Raw genomic sequence first — 19416 nt, 5'->3', positions numbered from 1 at the left:
TTCAATTTATAACCAAATATCAAAACCAAAATGTACCTAAATGTACATGCGAAAACACAAAATTACCTTCTTGCACCAATTTAATTATACCCGTTACTCGTAGATTAAAGGGGTATACTAGATTCGTTGGAAAGTATGTACAGGTAGAAGGAAGCGTTTCCGACCCCATAAAGTATATATATTCTTGATCAGGATCACTAGCCGAGTCGATCTAGCTATGTCTGTCTGTCCGTCCGTCCGGATGAACGCTGAGATCTCGGAAACTATACGTTAAAGTCGGCGTGGCAAACTTTTTTTGGGTCAACCGATTGTTATTGATGAGAACACTGCAATGCAGTTAAAATTTTATTTAAGCATGCATGAGGCAAAGTTTTGGGCGCTTTGTGGGTGTTATAGTGGGCGTGGAACACTGACGAAACAAACTTGCGCTGCGCAGGAATCTCTAGAAACTGCATGCCTAATCCAAGTATTGGAGCTTCTATAGTTTCTGAGATCACAGCGTTCATACTGAAACGCTTACATATATTTGTTACATACTTTCCGACGAATCTACTATACCCTTTTACTTTACGAGTAACGGGTATATAAATGAGGATTCTGAATCCTGCATCCGATCGAAATTCCACATGTACTATTAAAAAGGCGTTTGTAAAAAGTAGTTTCATATAATCGGAGTGGAATACTAATGAAATTAAGAATACTGACAGCAAAATATGCGTTCGTATGTGTGTGTATATATGCATTCTAAACTGAAGGGGGAAATGAGATTCGTTTAAATATAAATTCTTTATAATACCCACTGATATCTTTTTAAAAAAATATTTCATTTGCAAATCTGAAACAGCTTTAACACATTTCCTTCAAAGGGAAAAACTAATTTCAAATTACAAACTAAATTTTTTATTCTCAAATTTAAATTGCATTCCTGTGTTTAAACAAATACATATAACTGTTTAATGAAATAGATTCACGGTATTCCCTCACACCTTTTCGCTACAGTATTATTAATAAAATTAATATAGTTATTAACTAGCACTCATATCTAAATCCAAAAATACCGTATACAGAAAAGTCTTGCAGGAATTGTTAGAATAGTGAGAAATGTTTTACATTTAGTTTAAAAGGCAAAGATAAAAGTTAGTCAACAGAATAGGAATATAAAACGATATATTTACGAAATTTTCCGCAGGCGAAGCTGTGGGAGACCTTGTTAGTTAATATACATTTTTTTCTTGACAGAATACCTGTTATATTGAAAAAATACATTATTTCGACTGGCATTTGAGTCTGCTTTTGAGGCTACTAAACTTCAAATCGTTCGACTAATTTAGTTACATTATTCCAATATACATAGTTCGGATTTGTTTCCAGAACAATCATGTAACCAAGTCCTGCTTTCGAGCAATATGGAGTGGACGTTGCAGGCCTTACATCGTTGCCTATCAACTTCTAAATAATTAATTAGTTAACAATTATTAGGATAAAAGGTATATATTTGTTTCTTAAATATTTATACCCGTTACTCGTAGAGTAAAAGGGTATACTAGATTCGTCGAAAAGTATGCAACAGGCAGAAGAAAGCGTTTCCGACCCCATAAAGTATATATATTCTTGATCAGGATCACCAGCCGAGTTGATCTAGCCATGTCCGTCTCTCCGTCTGTCCGTATGAACGCTGAGATCTCGGATTAGGCATGCAGATTCCTTAGATTCCTGCGCAGCGCAAGTTTGTTTCAGGCCACTCTAACGCCCACAAGCCGACCAAAACTGTGGCTCCTACAGTTTTGATGCTAGAACAGAAATTTTATCTGATATGTATTGTTCTCGTCAATACCTTTCGATTGACCCAAAAAAAGGTTGCCAAGCCCACTCTAACGCCCACAAACCGCCCAAGCCTGTGGCGCCCACAATTGTCATGCTAGATAAAAAATTTTAACTGAAATTTCTTGGTCTCGTCAATACCTATCGTTTGATCCAAAACAAAAATTTGCAACGCCCACTCTAACGCCCATAACGCTTAAATCTGTCTACCGCCGGTAGGTGGCGCATTTCAATCTCGCTTTGCTGCTGGCATATCTCCATTTCCCTTTGATCCCATTAGCTGAGTAACGGGTATCTGATAGTCGAGGTACTCGACTATAGCGTTCTTCCTTGTTATTTATTTATTTTTTGTCAAACATATAGTCATATACCAAAACATCTGATTCGTGACAATGCCAACTTTATTATAATGCTTAAACAAGATGATTTAAATATGCGGCATATATATCGGACGGACGGACGATAGGTATTGATGAGAACAATACATTTCAGTTCAAATTCATCAAACTGTAGGAGCCACAGTTTTGGGCGGCTTGTGGGCGTTAGAGTGGGCGTGGCACTCTACTGAAAAAAACTTGCGCTGCGAAAGAAGCTCAGGAATCTGCACGCCAAATCTCAATAGCCTAGCTCTCATAGTTTCCGAGATCTCAGCGTTCATCCGGACGGACAGACAGACGGACAGACGGACATGGCTAGATCGACTCGGCTAGTGATCCTGATCAAGAATATATATACTTTATGGGGTCGGAAACGCTTCCTTCTGCCTGTTACATACTTTCCGACGAATCTAGTATACCCTTTTACTCTACGAGTAACGTGTATAAAAATAATAATCCATTGTTATTCTCTATTAAACATAACATAATATTAGTTTTACCACAATTCGAAGGCCCAACAACTAGAGCCCTTATTTTGTTCGGTAAGAGAGCACTATGTCGTGGCGGTAGATTTTTCTCGTTTTCATCGTTAAAATATCTAGCTCCAATTTTTTATACCCTTGCAGAGGGTATAATGATTTCAGTCAGAAGTTTGCAACGCAGTGAAGGAGACGTTTCCGACCCCATAAAGTATATATATTCTTGATCAGCATCACTAGACGATTCGATCTAGCCATGTCCGTCTGTCCGTCCGTTTCTACGCAAACTAGTCTCTCAGTTTTAAAGCTATCGGGCTGAAACTTTCCCAAAAGTCTTATATCTTTTGCGGGTAGTATATAAGTCGGAACCAGCCGGATCGGACAACTATATCTTATAGCTCCCATGGGAATAATCGGAAAAAAAAATTAAACAAAATTATGTCTTTGGTGTTTTTTAGCATATAACCTCCTAAGCTTGGAAATAACATTTTTTAATTAGTTTTAAATTTTGAATTAAATTTTATCGAAATCGGACGACTATATAATATAGCTCCTATAGGAACGATCGGAAAATTGGTGGAAAAATAATATGAAACATATTATAGCTTTGGTGTTTTTTAACATATAACCTCCTACGCTTGGAAATAACATTTTTTTAATAGTTTTGAATTTCGAATTTAATTTCATCAAAATCGGACGACTATATCATATAGCTGCCATAGGAACGATCGCAAATTGGTGGGAAAATAATATGAAACAAATTATAGCTTCGGTGTTTTTTAACATATAACCTTCTACGCTTGGAAATAACATTTTTTAATTAGTTCTGAATTTCAAATTTAATTTTATCAAAATCGGACGACTGTATCATATAGCTGCCATAGGAACGATCGGAAAATTGGTAGGAAAATAATATGAAACAAATTAGAGCTTCGGTGGTTTTTGACATATTACCTTATACCATTGGGAATATCATTTTTTGTGTTTTTAAATTTAATAATTATAGCTGCAAGGGTACACAAGCTTCGGCTTGTCGAAGTTAACTTCCTTTCTTGTTATTAATGAAATTATCTTCTAACTCTGCATCCACATTCATGTCGGTCGCTCCTGTAAACATTGATATGGATTCAGAGCCTTGTTTTTCACCCTTTTCTCCTTCTCCTTTTCTTCTCCTTCTCTCTCTTCCCCTTTATTCGTCTGTGAAAAGAAGTAATTATAGGATACACTATCATCGGTAGACCTTTGTGGAGTTATATTTCGGTGAGTCTGATTTTCTTATGTCCGTTAGTCGTCCAGTAAGTACTTTATTCGCAGAAAAGTATTGTGTATAACTCCCCCCGAATTGCAGCGGCAACCAGATGAAAGTTTGGAGAAAAAGAACTTGGAGACAGGGAGTTGGAGAACTAGATTTTGGAGAGAGAAAGAGCACTTGAGTGTGTTTAGAGCAGAGTGAGTGTGCCTGGTGCAAAAGGACAAAGAGGCCAAACTGAATCCATGGAATTTAGACCTGGAGTGGAGAGTACCAGCGGGTCGTGCGCAAAAGGGAAATAACGGTTCCTGGATGCCCTATTTAAGTCCGCGGAGCTCTGGGAGCTGGGTCACTCGATCATGAGGAGTCAATCCAACAAGTTTAGTCAGTTATCAAAGTCAAAGAAGAAAGTCAACCAGCACCACCCAGCACGTGAACAACAAGTCAACAACAACAAGTCAAGTCGTCGTAAGCAGCGCCGTGGGAAGCCTACAAGGAGCAAGATCGCTACGTCGAGACGTTCGGTATTAGGTCATCAGGAATCTCTGAATTGAGACACAGGTATCTGAGGTTCAGAAAGCTTCATACTAAGTCAAGGTGGTTCGCTTCTCACTTTGTCCCGACCACACCCTGGCACATCGTCCGGCGGGTCCGTCAGAGTCGAGCAATAGAGTCCTGCGACGAGGAACCGTGAATTCGAAGGGAAAGTTCTCTAAGCCCAGTGTGTCTTGCCCGACTAAGCAGGACCTGGAGCGCAGGACGAGCGGTCGATCGATTTGTGGTTTCAAGAATCATGAATCTCGTAGCGAGCAGACCAACAAAATCAGTTCGTTACATCTGGCAGCATTTTTGTCCCAACAGTGAGAGCAAGAGAAGCACAATGGGATAAAAGTGGATTTACCGATCATGTCGCACAGAGGCCTAATATCACCCTGGATGGCGGATTGGACGATATGAGGAAGACATTTTCTGAGTATTATTCAGAGACGTAGAACGATCCACAACTCGTCGATATCTGGGCCGAGCTGGAAGCAGCATACCACAACCGAGCCGGTCCAAGCATCACATTAACGCCGAAGGGGACAACCTAATGGCAAGTTTGAGCTTGACAATCTGCAAACGGAGGCCCACAGGAGAGAGGTAAGCCAGGATAGGAAAACAACAATTCGAGTTCCTGGAGCAAGTATGGATTTGGACATGATTCCACGAACGATGCCGGAATTGGTTAAAGGAAGGGCTTTGAAGTGGTTCATGAAACAAGAGACAACCCATGTCACAGACCCGCAGGAGGAGGGTGTGGTGGGAACGGACACTGGGTTCGAGGATGTCAAAACCAATGTCTGTTATTCTGCTGCTTATGCGGCAAAGTGAGTGTGAGGTGCGTCGAGTGCTGCCAACGAAACTGCAGAGCTAACTGGCAGCTAATCATAGACGAGCAGCAGTTGTACGCTGCAGTGATGATTAATGGGAACAGCTACAAAGCCACTATCAACACCGGGGCAACGGCAAGCTTCGATAGCGAAGAATTGGCAGACAATCTTGCTGCTCGAGGTGGAGGTCAAATTCGGCGACAAGGAACTGACCCTGAGCCTGTTGATTTTACCAGAAGTAGTGGAGCCGTTGGTGTTAGGATGGAACTATCTTACACAAGTCGGAACCGAAGTAATGTGTGCTGGTCATGAGATTTTAATACCAGGCAAGAACCGACACAATAAATGGCTCGAGGATAAGCTATCGGTAGCAGTTGATCAACACTATGTCGGGAACGTCGAACATAGCAGAGCACCAGATCAAAATAAAGGATGATAAGCCAATCAAAGAGATACTTCCCCAGGAAACCAAGAATCCAAGGGGAGTTCAGTGAGAAGGTAGACGAGCTTCATGAAATCGGATTTATGGAGCATTCAAAGAGCCCATCGTGATGGTGAACTGACAGATAAGCGCGAAGCTTGTAAAGGGTGCCTGAAAGCACGGTACATCAGCAGCTTGGATCTAAAGAATGGATACTGAAAAATCCCACTGAAAGAAAGCAGCAGGCAATACTCGGCTTTTACAGTACCAGGCAAAGGTCTATTCTAGTGGAAGGTAATGACGTTTGGGCTCCACTCGTCGTCCGCAACGTTTCAACGGGCTTCGGACCAAGTAATTGGTCCCGATATGTAACCTCACGCACTCGCACCAAGGTGACATTATAGTGATTGGACGCACGCTAGAAGAACAAAGAGAAAACCTAAAAGAAGTGTTCCGGCGACTAAAGGAAGCTTTACCTTGCACATCGAGTGACTAGCGAAGGAATAGGCACAGATCCTGAAAAAGTTGCAGCCATCGCTGAATTGAAACCACCCAGGACGTCGTGGTAAGGCCGACTTGTGCCAGATTTTTCTAAAATAGTAAAATAACTGAACAACTCACTACGGAAAGGCAGTAAGTGGGTGGGGAATCCGGGACACTAGGACTAAAAAGAAACGTTCGTCCTACAAACGGACGCCTGCAAGTACGGCATTGGCACTTAAGCCGAACGCTCAACCACGCTGAGAAAAACAATTCAACAACTGGGCGATCCGAAAGCTCAGCCCGTATCTGGAAGGCTACCACTTTAAAGTAGTAAACGACCATATGGCTTTGAAGTGGCTCAACAGGATCGAAAGCCCTACAGGAAAGATCGCCAGATTTGCCCTGAAGTAATTTCGAGGTAGCGTACAGATACGGTCAGGTAAACGTGATGGGTAATGCCTTGCAATAACAACCACTGCCAGAGATGGCTTTAGAAGGTTGCAGCTGGATCAAGGACATGTGCGAAAAGATAAGAACCCAGCCGAAGAAGCGAAGACGTCACTTCGGGAATCACTATTGAGAGAAAACCACGACGCACCATCGGCGGGATACTTAAAAAGACGAAGGACAATTGCACGGTTGGCCGCCCGATACTACTGGCCAGGTATGCATAGAGACACATGAGCCCATGTAAGGAAATGCGAGACAGGAATGACATTTAACCCAAATCAAATGAAGGCGTCTGGCAAGATGGTATCCCAAGTGTCAGAGGGACCGTGGCTACAGTATGCGCAGATTTCGTTGGACCCCTATCTAAGCTCGGCAACCAGTTGTTGCTGGCCCTGATAGACAGATTCTCGAAATAGAACGGAGAAAGGAACTAGTGCCGATGCGCAGTGCGATACCAGAGTCGCGTTAAAATGAGTGGTTAGGGAGCGCATAGTCGAAAGGTATGGGGTCTCAGAGATGGTCATAATGGAAAACGTTCCAAGCTAGACACTATAATCTGAGGAGGAGGCAATGGACGATAGTGGTGGGCGATGTGGGCCAAGGAACACGACCTGTCCAAAGCGGCCGAAGGATTCGCTTCGAAACTAGCCTCGAGGTACGATGGTCCTTACCAGGTTATAGATTTTGTCTCTCCGGTGATCTGCAAAGTACGCCACATACATACAAAGAATGAACGGACTGTCAACGTTGGCGAGCTTAAGCAACAACAAACGCAAGCCTCAAACGAGCAGACGACGGACACATCGGAGGACTAGCAATAAATGCTGATCCAGTCCGCAAGGTAGCAGGATTATGCTTTAGGCCGAAGCGAGAGTCATTCACACGCCATACAAAAATGATATACACTAGGGTTTTAAATTGATCCAGTCCGCAAGGCCACAGGATTCAGCGTCGCGCATTCGCCAGAGTTATCCGCTATTACGCCAAGCGGAAAGGACATATACGAGGAAGGCACAAGGATACGGTTAGGGTATAAGGGATCCAGACCGCAAGGCAACATGACTCAGCGTCGGGCATTGGCCAGAGGACACATACGAGGAAGGCACGGCGTCGCCCATTTGCCAGAGTCATCCGCGATTACGCCTGGCGGAAATGACATCCACTGGAACACGAAACAAGGCTACAGTCAAGACCGTGAGGGATCCAATATGCAAGGCAACAAAAGTTGGCGTCAGGCATAAGCAAGAGTAATCCATAGTTTCGCCGAGCAGAGTGGATATTTACTGAATACGGCACAATGACAGTAGCAAAGGCATAGATCATTCTAAACACAAGGAGAACACAAGGATACCATGCAAGGATACCCCCAAGGACACCATGCAAGGATACTCCCAAGGATACCTCCAAAAAATTCCCCCGAAGGTTACCTTCCGAGGACACCCTCCCAGTGATACTCACCAAGATTGGTAAAAAGTTTCTTGTTTCAGACACATGGACCTAAACACAAGTTACTTAGGAACTCGAAGAAGCAGTGGACAGCAGCGTCCAGAGCGCCACTATTATCTGACGGATAAGGGAAGGAAATAACGGTGACAAGCAAAAAGGAAGGCACACAACCGAGGTTTCGTGTAAGGGGGTCCCTGCGACGAACGGATATTAATAATCAAGAAGACATCATGAGGCGAATTGTAATGCCGAGTAAGGAAAATGAAATACTATCTGTGCTCTCAATCATGCCGCCAGCCCAGCGAAGGAGTGATTGAACCTGCGAAGGGCACAAGGAGAAAATAAGAGAGAGGGAAAGGAAAATAAATTCGAGAGTACTCAGAACCAGAGGAACTTCGCTGAATCACCTTTGCCTAGGGAAGGGGCGCCTCGATTAGTGGGCGGTCGATTGTTACTGGACGGTAGTGGCGAGCGATGGGCACAAGAACACACTGGCAACGAGCTGGTGGCAACGCTTCTCCATCGGTATCGATAGACGCTTAACTATCGATCAAGAACGGATGGTGTGGAAAAACATACAAATGGAGGAGAACGCAGTAACGAGAAGCAAGCTGGGGATAGCCGATGATTATCGGGACCGGGACCGGGACCGAGACCGGGACCGAGACCGAGACCGGGACCGGGAGTGGAGAGTACCGGTTCCCGGATACCCTATATAAGCGCGCAGAGCTCTGGGAGCTGTATCATTCGATCACGAGGAGTGAATCCAAGAAGATCAGTCTTTGATAACTAGGTCAAAGAACCAAGTTAACCAGAACGTGAACAAAAGATCAACGACAACAAGTAATGTCGTCGGAAGCAGCGCCTGGGAAGCCTACAAGGAGCAAGATCGCTGCGTCGAGACGTTCAGGATTGGTACATCCGGAATTGAGACACAGGTCAAGTGGCCGTAAGTAAGTCAAGGTGGTTTGTTTCTTATTTTGTCGCGACCACACCCTTGCACATCGCCTGGCGGGTCCGTCAGAGTCGACCAACCGAGTACTGCGACGAGGAACCGTAAGCGCGAGGGGAAAGTTGTCTAGACCCAAAGTACCTTGCCCGACTAAGCAGGACCTGGCGCAAAGACTGCGGTCGATCGATTTGTGGCTTCTAGAGGTGTTGTCCTGGAGAGCCCAGCGATTACCGGTGAAGTTCCGGAACAGCAACCGAGTGCCAGAGAACCACACTACCAGCCAGAAAGGGCGAGCAGTCGACCGGTTGAGGCATTCAAGAGGTGTTGTCCTGGAGAGGCCCAACGGTTCAGCAAGTCCCGGAGCGGCGATCGGTCAAGGCCTCAAGGGGCAGAGACCACGATACATCGACTCCTGCAGCAAGAAAGATTAGGAGCAGAACAGAGGACATCGGCATCAAGCAGGTGAGGCTCAGGTTGAACGTTCGTCTGCACTAGACGTTAAGCGATGTTAACTGCTAGGCAGCTTCCTTGACTGAGCAAGACCCTAGTGGGACCGTCCGGGACAGAGCTGGGGGCAGGCGGTCATTGTCTCGAAAGGCGTTGCCCTGAAGAGTGAGGAACCTGTTCACCCTAGTCTGAGAACGGTGACGCCGTCAACGAGTCAACGCTTGACGAGTCAAGACGAGCAGTATCAGCAGCCATTGGAACCAGTGCGGGACGACACTGAGACCAACCGATCCCACTGTTATCCCTTGAATTCTGTGCTTTCTCACTGATCCACGGGCAGTCACGTCATATAAATTTAGTTGGACGTACACACAATCTACTGAGCCATCAGCACGAATCTCGTAGCGAGCAGACCAACAAAATCAGTTCCTTACAGTATGTAACAGGTAACATTCTTGATCAGGCCGACATTCTTGATCCGTCAGTCCCTCTGACCGTCTGTCCGTCAGTTCGTCTGTCCGTGTGAAAGCTGAGATCTCGGAAACTGTAAGAGCTAGAGAGTTTACATTTCAGATTTAGATTCCTTAACTTAGGTACGCAGCGCAAGTTTGTTTGCTTAAAAAGCAAGTTTAACTGAAAATTTTAACGTAAATACCTATCGATTGACCAAAAAACATTTTGCAACGCCCACTCTAATTCAAACAAGGAAGAACGCTATAGTCGAGTACCTCGACTTTCAGATACCCATTACTCAGCAAAAGGGGACAAAGGGAAATGGAGACATGCAAGCAGCAAAGCGAGATTAAAATGCGCCACCTACCGACGGTAGACAGATTAAAGCGTTATGGGCGTTAGAGTGGGCGTGGCAAATTTTTATCAATCCATAGACCAATACATTTCTGTTAAAAGTTTTTTATCTAGCATGAAAATTGTGGGCGTCACAGTCTTGGGCGGCTTGTGAGCGATAAAGTGGGCGTGGCAAACTTTTTGGGTCAATCGATAGTTATTGATGAGAACATTACATTTTAGTTAAAATTTTTATTCTAGCATCAAAACTGTAGGAGCCACAGTTTTGGGCGGTTTGTGGGCGTTAGAGTGGGCGTGGCCTCTACTGAAACAAACTTGCGCTGCGTAAGAAGTTCAGGAATCTGTTCGCCAAATCTCAATAGCCTAGCTCTTATAGTTTCTGAGATCTCAGCGTTCATCCGGACAGACGGACAGACGGACGGACGGACAGACGCACATTGCTAGGTGGATTCGGCTTTATGGGGTAGGAAACGCTTCCTTCTGGCTGTTACATACTTTCCGACGAATCTAGTATACCCTTTTACTCTACGAGTAACGGGTATAAAAATGGTAAATATGATCGCTGATATCTCGGAACTGTACAAGATAGAGAATTGGCATTCCAGATCTCTGACGCCTTAGAGCTGGAAAAAAATTTTCCGCGCCAACAATCCGCCTAGCAGGTAGCAGGTTGCTAAAAATAAAGCAAAGTTAATATAATATGTTTTTCAGGTAGGGGAGAGTGGGGTAAGGATAGTAAGAAAAGTTTTATTGGACATAGAGCTATAAAGAAAGAGTCATCACCATAAAAGTGGTATCGTTGGAAAGCCTGCTCTTTGGAGTCTTTGGACACCAATCTTTCTATCTCAAGTAAAATAGAGTTTTTCATGCTAAGCTTTCTTTGTGAAATAACAAAGCCGGATATAGATTTCTTTCGGTGGTATCAACGAAAAATTTAAAAAGCGCTAAAGCAGAAATGCTTTTGTGCCGACTACAAATCCTAGAGGGCCATTACCGAGAATTATCTAGCATTCAGACACAAATCGAAATTCTGAATACCGTTGATAATAAGCGTGCGGGCAAAGAACATCGATTTAACTTTAGCAAGCTAACATCTCCCACTTACTGCAGTCCAAAAGCATCTTAAAGCATCCATGGCTTCAAAAGCTCATTCTTGAACATAGTGCATAACGATCAAAGCCAACTCATGAAAGATAAATTAAATTACCTTCTGAGTTGATTATCAGGCTCGGCATCCGGACTCCACAGCATTACAAAGGCTGATCGACAATGCATCAGCAATACGAGGATCATTACATTCCATCGGATCTACAGAATAGATCACGAATACCATTATGATTCACATTCTTCTGTCAAAGGTCGAATGCGAAACTAAAACAAAGTACGATGACACGCAAGACTACGAGAAATTGGCAACGTGGGATGGTTGTTGCACCATTCCCAATTGTAGGTTTCAATTTCTGGAGGTCCACCGAGCTCTGGATCACCGTACAACACAGAAGCCCAAGCACTCACAGGCTTTGAAGACGTTCTAAAGCACTGTAGTTTTTTGCACGCACTGTCACTCAAGCAGACTTTCCGTTGTTCGCTGCAAAGGCTTCACCGAGCTGTCGATTCAACAGCGCAATGACGCGGTCAAAACTGAAGGCGCTTGCTTTAATTTCTTAAACAAGGGACTAAATTAAAGAGCTCCCCTTCAAATTCCAAATGCAGGGTAAGCGGACTAGCACATCACACGCTGTTACACAACTGTGTATCATCAGGAAGTACAAACTCACCCACGGGTAGTATATGACTTAACCGTATACAACAACTAGCAGTACACAACTGCACGCAGCAATCGGCAAGGCGTTATTCTAACGGCTCTCATCCAAGTTAGAGACAGGCAAGGACAACTTCATCTTATCCGAGCTTTACTCGACTCATCACAGAAGAAACAGCAAAGCGATTGCAGCTAGAGCGACGTCAAGTGTATCTGAAAGTTAGCGGAACCTCGGACACCATCACATCTCTCGTAACCCCCACGTTAAAATCTCGCACATCAAATTTTGACGCTACATAAAACAGCGTACGGATGCTTTGTAGGCGGCCACTTCAAATCGGGTGTCCCAAATGAAATTCTTCAGTGTCACCTCACTCAGCAGGCAGACGCACTTCTTCAGCCACTCAATCAATTTTGGAGAATTGAAAAATATTCGCACAGTCAGCCAACATACACAAACGGCGAGCAGCTCTCTCTCTCATTTCCAGGAGTCAGTAGCTCAAATAGAAACTGGTCAGGTTGCCATCCAAGACAAGACCTGATAGACTTTGACAGTCGCACAGGAATGCCCTGACCAGATTTAATTTACTGGAGCGCCGACTAGATCGAGACGCGTCACCCAAGGCAGCATATGTTCTGTTCTTGAAGGAGTATGAATCCCTGAAACATATGTCTGTTGTCAAAAATGTAGATGACGACCAGAAAGTCTTTCGACCAAATTTCGAGTCGTATTTGACCCGTCAGCGCTAAGAAGTTCAGGTTACACCTAAAGCGATCTATTGCTTTTTGGCACAACTTTTTAACAGGATTTTATAAAAACCTTTCTCAAATTCTGATTATGAGAATAGTAGGCACTTTCAGCGGATTTAATGGAGACCAGACTCAGACGAAGAAATTCAGGCTTATGAATTAAAATCAACAACATATGGAACGTCAGCATCACCATATCTAGCCATACGCGCACCTCATCACATCGCTGACCTTTAAGAAGGCCAATTTCCCCAGGGTGCGGAAACTCTTCGAAGCGACCTATACGTCGATGATCTACTGACGGGAACAGGCAAGTGTAAGGAGTTGCAGCTCAAAGAGGATGACATCGGTCGACTTCTAGCCGAAACTGGGTTGCAATGAACTGAGTTCAGCAGAAATTCATCTCAAATCACTCCAAGTTCTAAAAAAGATGTGATTATAAACCTAAAGGAAAAATGCCTTACAAAGACTCTCGGAATTGCGCGGCAACCTAATCCAGACGTATTTCTATTTTGATTTGATGGTCAACGATCTCAAAATTTCACGCGCCGATCTATCATATCAATAGTAGCCTGCGTGTTTGATCATACGCTGCAAGATTTTATTACAGGATCTTACTCTTGAAGGCCTCGACTGGGACACGCCCATCGTCGAGGAACTAAATCCGCGCTGGAGGGAACTTCTGGAAGATTTGAGTAATTTTACTCTATTGGAAATACCACGCTTTGTCCACACGACTCACTTAAAGAACTCCGAGGTTCGTGGATTTTTAGACGCATCCAAACGAGCTATTGGGTGTTGTATCTACATACGGACGGAGACTCAAAACGGAGTTCGGGTCAATTTACTAATTGCCAAGTTAAAAGTCGCACCGACCAAATCCAAATCACTACCCAAGCTCGAGTTGTGCGTTGCAGTACTGCTTAATCGGACGTGGAAAAAGTTCACCACAGCTCTAGATCCGTATTGTACGCGTACGTACTTTGGACCGTCTCAACAACTGTGCTAGAGTGGATTAAGTTGCACACATCAAGATTGGAATGCTTAATTGGTGGTAAAAGAGTCTGTGAACAACAACAGATCTCATAGGCGGTTACTTGGCAATACATCCCATCGGCTAAAAATCCAGCAGACATTATCTCACGTGGTTGTCACAAGCATGTGGTTCTCAGGACCACAATTTCGGCTGCACTCACCAGAAAACTGGAACGTCAACATATCAAGCTTCGATCGCCAATAAACGAATATAATCAACCTACTCTACTCTGCAAAACAATAGATCTAACAACAACAAATTCAATGCTGACAGACCTTATCTCTAATGATTCGTCATACGTCAAAGAACTTTGCATTGTTTCATAAATGTAATGCTGCGTAAATAAGATCAAGTCGGACCAATCCATAAAAGTTCGTGACGTACTCCATTCGCCTGCAACCGAATTGAATCTGACTTTATGGAAATCGTTTCGAAAATTCAGCAAAAAGCAAACGCATCCGAAATCGTATCTGTAAAAGGAAACCGGGATCTGCAGCCATGTTTTTTTCTTACAAAATTCGGTTTACAAAGGCGTTGAAGTGTGTGTGATGAGAGTGGGTGGTAGGATGGCACACGCTGACATACCATTCGACGCGAAATTTCAGCCCTTGTTACCCAGGGCGCGTCCATTTATTTGGAATTTTTACATAGAACTAATCTTTACGCTGGACCCAAGATTCTGTTGTCCCTTATTCGTGAAACACTTTGGATAATAAACGCACGGTCCGACAAGTTGTACAAAGCTGCATAACGTGCTTTCATTTCAAGCCTTAACGCACTGAAAATCATAGCGCAGGCTATGTCAAAGCAATGCTAAATTCCAGGCCAATTTCACCGGCATCTGACGATCCCAATATCCCAACGATACCATGTCAGTACCCACCACACCTGTTACTTGGAACTCTATTAGCCAGCGCTCCCGAAGAACACCTTTACCATTCCATACGTCAAACAGCGCTTTTTGAATGTTTGGCAGCTCGACTACATACACACTCTTTATGAGCGTGGAAAGTGAAAAAAAATATCTCTTAAACATTCAGGAGGGTGACCTTATAATCGTTCATGAAGACAACACTCCGCCCCAGCAGTGGGCTCTGGCTCGTGTTATAATTTAAACTATCTACATCGATATCGAGGCTCTTCCGATCTATATCGGTACAAATTATCGCACCGCCTTCAGCTGTCAGTGCTCAGTGAGCACTGCTCACCTTATTGTACACTTAATTTTTGCCACTTGTGTGACAGAGAATACATAGACACAGCTCTACAATAATCTTATAAAAGAAACGGCCGCAATTATTAACGACCTTGAACTAATTGTGCTCACAAAAATAAATGAATTCATAACTTCTTCAATTGAAAGAGCGTTTAAAGCTCAATTTTTACTGTCGTCCTTTATATTATATTCATTTAAAGTGGCGCGCAATTTAAACGAGTGGTTTTGCCGCTAGAATCACAAGCCTTCCTTGAAACTTAACTATCCTTACCCCACTTTCCTGAAAAAAACGTGCCAGTCTCTTTCATCATCTTCGTATTTTTATACCCGTTACTCTTAGAGTAAAAGGGAATACTAGATTCATTGAAAAATATATAACAGGTAGAAGGTAGCCTTTCCGACCCCATAAAATATATTATCAGGATCACTGGCCGAGTTGATCTAACCATGTCCGTCTGACCTTATGATCTCTGAGATCTCGGAAACTATAAGAGCTAGAATGTGGGATTTAGCATTTAGATTCTTAGGCTTCCTGCGCAGCGCAAGTTTGTTTCAGCAGGGTGCCACACCAACTCTAACACCCACAAAGGACTATAACACTAAGTCTTGACTTGTTTTAATAGTTTAAATCTCTTGTTTTAAAAGTTTGTGAGACTTGCATGATATTTGGTTCTTTTAAAAAATACCATAAAATTATTGAAATCAGATCAGCCGATAAAAAGTTGTAACCAAATAAAAATCGCAATTTTGCCATTCAATCGAGATGAAGCAAATCAGCTGCTCCAATACGCCAACAAGCCGCTCGGGGCACTAGAGGCTAGTTGGCGCTATAGGCTAGGTGGCGCTATGGGCTAGGTGTGTTAGTGAAAAAAGGAGAGTTGCTTTAAGCGTATCTCAATCCCTCTCGCACTCAGTTTAGCCGAGTAACGGATATCTAATAGTCGAGGCCATCGACTATAACGTTTTCTCTTGTTATCTACTGGATATGACGCCATACGATGCTCTTAACTTAGAGTTTTAAGCGTCGACCAGTAGACTTAGGTGATCCGGAAAGTCTGAAGTCAGTTATGATAAAAGTCCATGTGAGAGATTTTAAGTAAGGCGATTGGTACCATAAGTTAGAAATTCTGTTCTATTGCCTGCGAATAGTAAATGATTGTTAGTACACAGAGAGAGTTGAAAATGTTCTTAAAAATAGAACAAAATTTTTTAAGTTAAAAAATGTTCAATGTGCCTAAATTAAGCTGAATTGTCGGTACATTGTTTATCTCAACGACTAAACTATTAATACAGTCAGTAGTCTATACTTATCAAAAAGTTGTTAGATAAACTCAATTTAACTTTTCTCTTCTCACCATTTAGTTCTGATATTGAGAACATAGAACCCATTATGTACTTACATGGTTTTTAAGATCGAATCGATTAATTATACTAGTTTTAAACAGATATGTCAGCTTCAGTGTTATTGAGAAAGCTTTTACCATATTTGGAGTCTGAAACGCAGAGGCGGTTGGGAAATAAGATTCTACAGATGTTTACTTTGAGCAGTGAGTAGCGTTATTAGACATATTCACTGTGGTGGGTTGTTGACAAGATCCTGCACTTGATCAAGGTATTTGGGATCAGAGTGAGCGATAATTGCTGCGTTTTTTTCTTGTTCTTTAGGTGCACCGAGCCCATGCAGCAAAAACCTGCTCTCAAGTTTGGTCAAAAAGATTTCAATGTTGATGATGGAGTGTAGTTAAAGAGGGGCCATTTTAGGAAACACGTATTTTGCTGCACTCGCATCAGGATTTTACTTATCTATCATTTTTTAAGGTTAAGTTGAGGCTCTTGACAGAGTCCAGACGTGTTCGCTTTTTATTGCAGATACTCAAATTGTCGGGGGTCACAAGATATGTTTGCTACAGGGTATTAATCCAAAAAATTACACAACATTAAAATTTAGTCAGCTTGGCGCTACTTAATGTTGTACTTAACTTAAATCCTTTTAGACACATATTTGAAATAAATAACATTTTCGATTTTTATACATTTTTTAAGACGTCCTTAATTCAAATATTATATTTTGAGAAAACTACGTTTTATCAAAATTTTAAATTACTTAGATGGCTTAACTCCAGTCGATTTAACATCTGTGGAGGAGCAATCCATTTCAACTTCTTCGGTTGAAGGCGAAAGCGTTGGAGAGTTAGCGGAAGCAATTGGCGTCGAAAGCGTAAATGAAGACGTACAACCTGTAGATCCCGTAAGGGAGGACAGCAACGAGGGAGAATCATTGGGGACCTTACAAGAAAACGAAGTCGATCCAAACGCTGACGTTGAGATGGAAAACTTAGAAATTTATTATGGCCACCCTACCCATGGCACTGGGATGTCTAATGACTTTAAGGTCGTCTGCTACTTTACAAACTGGGCGTGGTATCGCCAAGACGGTGGCAAGTTCCTGCCAGAAGATATTAACTCCGATCTATGTACCCATATAGTATACGGTTTCGCTGTTCTAAGTCAAGACAGTCTGACGATTCAGCCTCATGACTCCTGGGCAGACCTAGACAACAAGTTCTATGAGCGAGTTGTGGCCTACCGTAAAAAGGGCGTTAAGGTCACCTTGGCTATAGGGGGCTGGAATGATTCTGCTGGCGATAAGTATGCTCGACTTGTAAGAAAATCAGAGGCACGAGCGCAATTCATCCGCCATGCCGTAGACTTCATCGAGCAATATAATTTTGATGGCCTGGACCTGGACTGGGAGTACCCTGTGTGCTGGCAGGTTGACTGTAAAAAAGGTAATGCAGACGAAAAAAATGGATTCACTGCCTTGGTACGGGAGCTATCGCATGCATTCCGGTTGAAGGGCTTAATCCTTTCCGCAGCCGTGTCCCCCAACAAAAAAATCATCACCGCCGCATACGATATTCCCGAGCTTTCTCGCTACTTTGACTGGATCTCTGTGATGGCTTATGATTACCACGGCCAGTGGGACAAGCGGACTGGACACGTATCGCCAATGTACGACCACCCTGAAGGAACGGTAAACTTTAACGCAAATTTTTCAATAAATTATTGGATATCGAGGGGAACCAACCGGCGGAAACTGATAATGGGAATTCCCATGTACGGCCAGTCGTTCTCTCTGGCTGAGACGACTAAGCACCAGCTAAATGCGCCCACCTACGGTGGCGGTGAAGCAGGTGAAGCCACAAGGGCCATTGGGTTTTTGGCATATTATGAGATTTGTTTGTATATCCGCCAGCATAGGTGGAACGTTGTAAGGGATGCAAGGGGTCGGATTGGACCCTTCGCCTATCTGGCAGATCAGTGGGTATCATTTGACGATGCACCCATGGTTCGGCATAAAAGCGAGTACATCAAGGCAATGGGTCTTGGAGGTGCTATGATCTGGGCCCTCGATCTGGACGACTTCAAAAATTACTGCGGATGTGAATCTTATCCTTTACTTAAAACCATTAATCGGGTGCTCAGAGGTCTTAGCGGTCCACAACCAAAGTGCGTGCTTGAGCAACGAGAAAAGACAACGAGTAAGTAATGTACACAAAATGTTAGCCTTCGAATACTTAATCTTATCTAACCCCGCAGTTTCAAATGATGATACGTCCACTATCAACAGTCAAATAGGAACTCATATGTCACTTAATCCTTCTTCTCAGAATGCCTTATTAAGTAACGCTACTCTGCCGGTTTTAATTATAAATTGCGACGAGAAAAACTAGCTGCCCCACGAACGTGATTGCAACAAGTACTAAATTTGCGACCATGGAAAGCATGTGAAGCAAAGGTATGTTTAATTATGCTTCTCATTGTCAAATTTATTACTTACTGATAATTAAAAGGTTTCCTAGAAAGGAATAGTACCCACCAAGAAATGCTGATTAAAAACACGAGAAAACGGGTGCCTGAAGGCGGTATTTTATTATATAATTATTATATTGTCCCTCTATCTTTTTCTTAGGATGTATTAAAAAATATAACGTAGGACCATTAAATTTTAAGAAGCAAAAAATAACTATTAAAAAAACCAGACATTTTTCCTGCGAATAAATTAGATTTGTCAAAATATATCGGCGTAATAAAAATGGGATAGGATGCACAATTTATTAACAAGTTAAATAAGTAAGCTGGGGTGTTATATTCATTGTTGGATATAAGTCAATTTAATAAAAATGGATCCATAGGAACGATCAACAAATATTAAAAAAAAAACAAAAAATAAATTCCGGTGTTTTTGACATATTAACTTCTACTCTTGGGAATATCATACCTTTAATATTTTAAAATTTCGAATAAATTAAAATTAAATTAAATGAAGCATATTAGCGCCTGAGTCCT

At 42.8% G+C, this 19416-nt stretch overlaps 1 protein-coding gene across 1 annotated transcript in view; it reads left to right on the top strand.

Annotated features, from left to right (window-relative positions):
* The window catches only part of Cht10 (Chitinase 10), a gene marked incomplete in the record, with an annotated part of 97640 nt that extends 78494 nt beyond the window's left edge, over positions 1 to 19146 (top strand). Inside the window, 3 exon segments of the mRNA XM_070998429.1 lie at positions 17175 to 18608; positions 18667 to 18865; positions 18921 to 19146. Coding sequence (XP_070854530.1) covers positions 17175 to 18608; positions 18667 to 18800 — 1568 coding nt within the window.
* Positions 19147 to 19416: the final 270 nt, after the last annotated feature.

Source organism: Drosophila suzukii (genome assembly GCF_043229965.1).
Source record: "Drosophila suzukii chromosome 2 unlocalized genomic scaffold, CBGP_Dsuzu_IsoJpt1.0 scf_2c, whole genome shotgun sequence".
NCBI lineage: Eukaryota > Metazoa > Arthropoda > Insecta > Diptera > Drosophilidae > Drosophila > Drosophila suzukii.
Note: the sequence above shows the minus strand (reverse complement) of the source record. Positions and strands in the feature narration are given on the sequence as shown.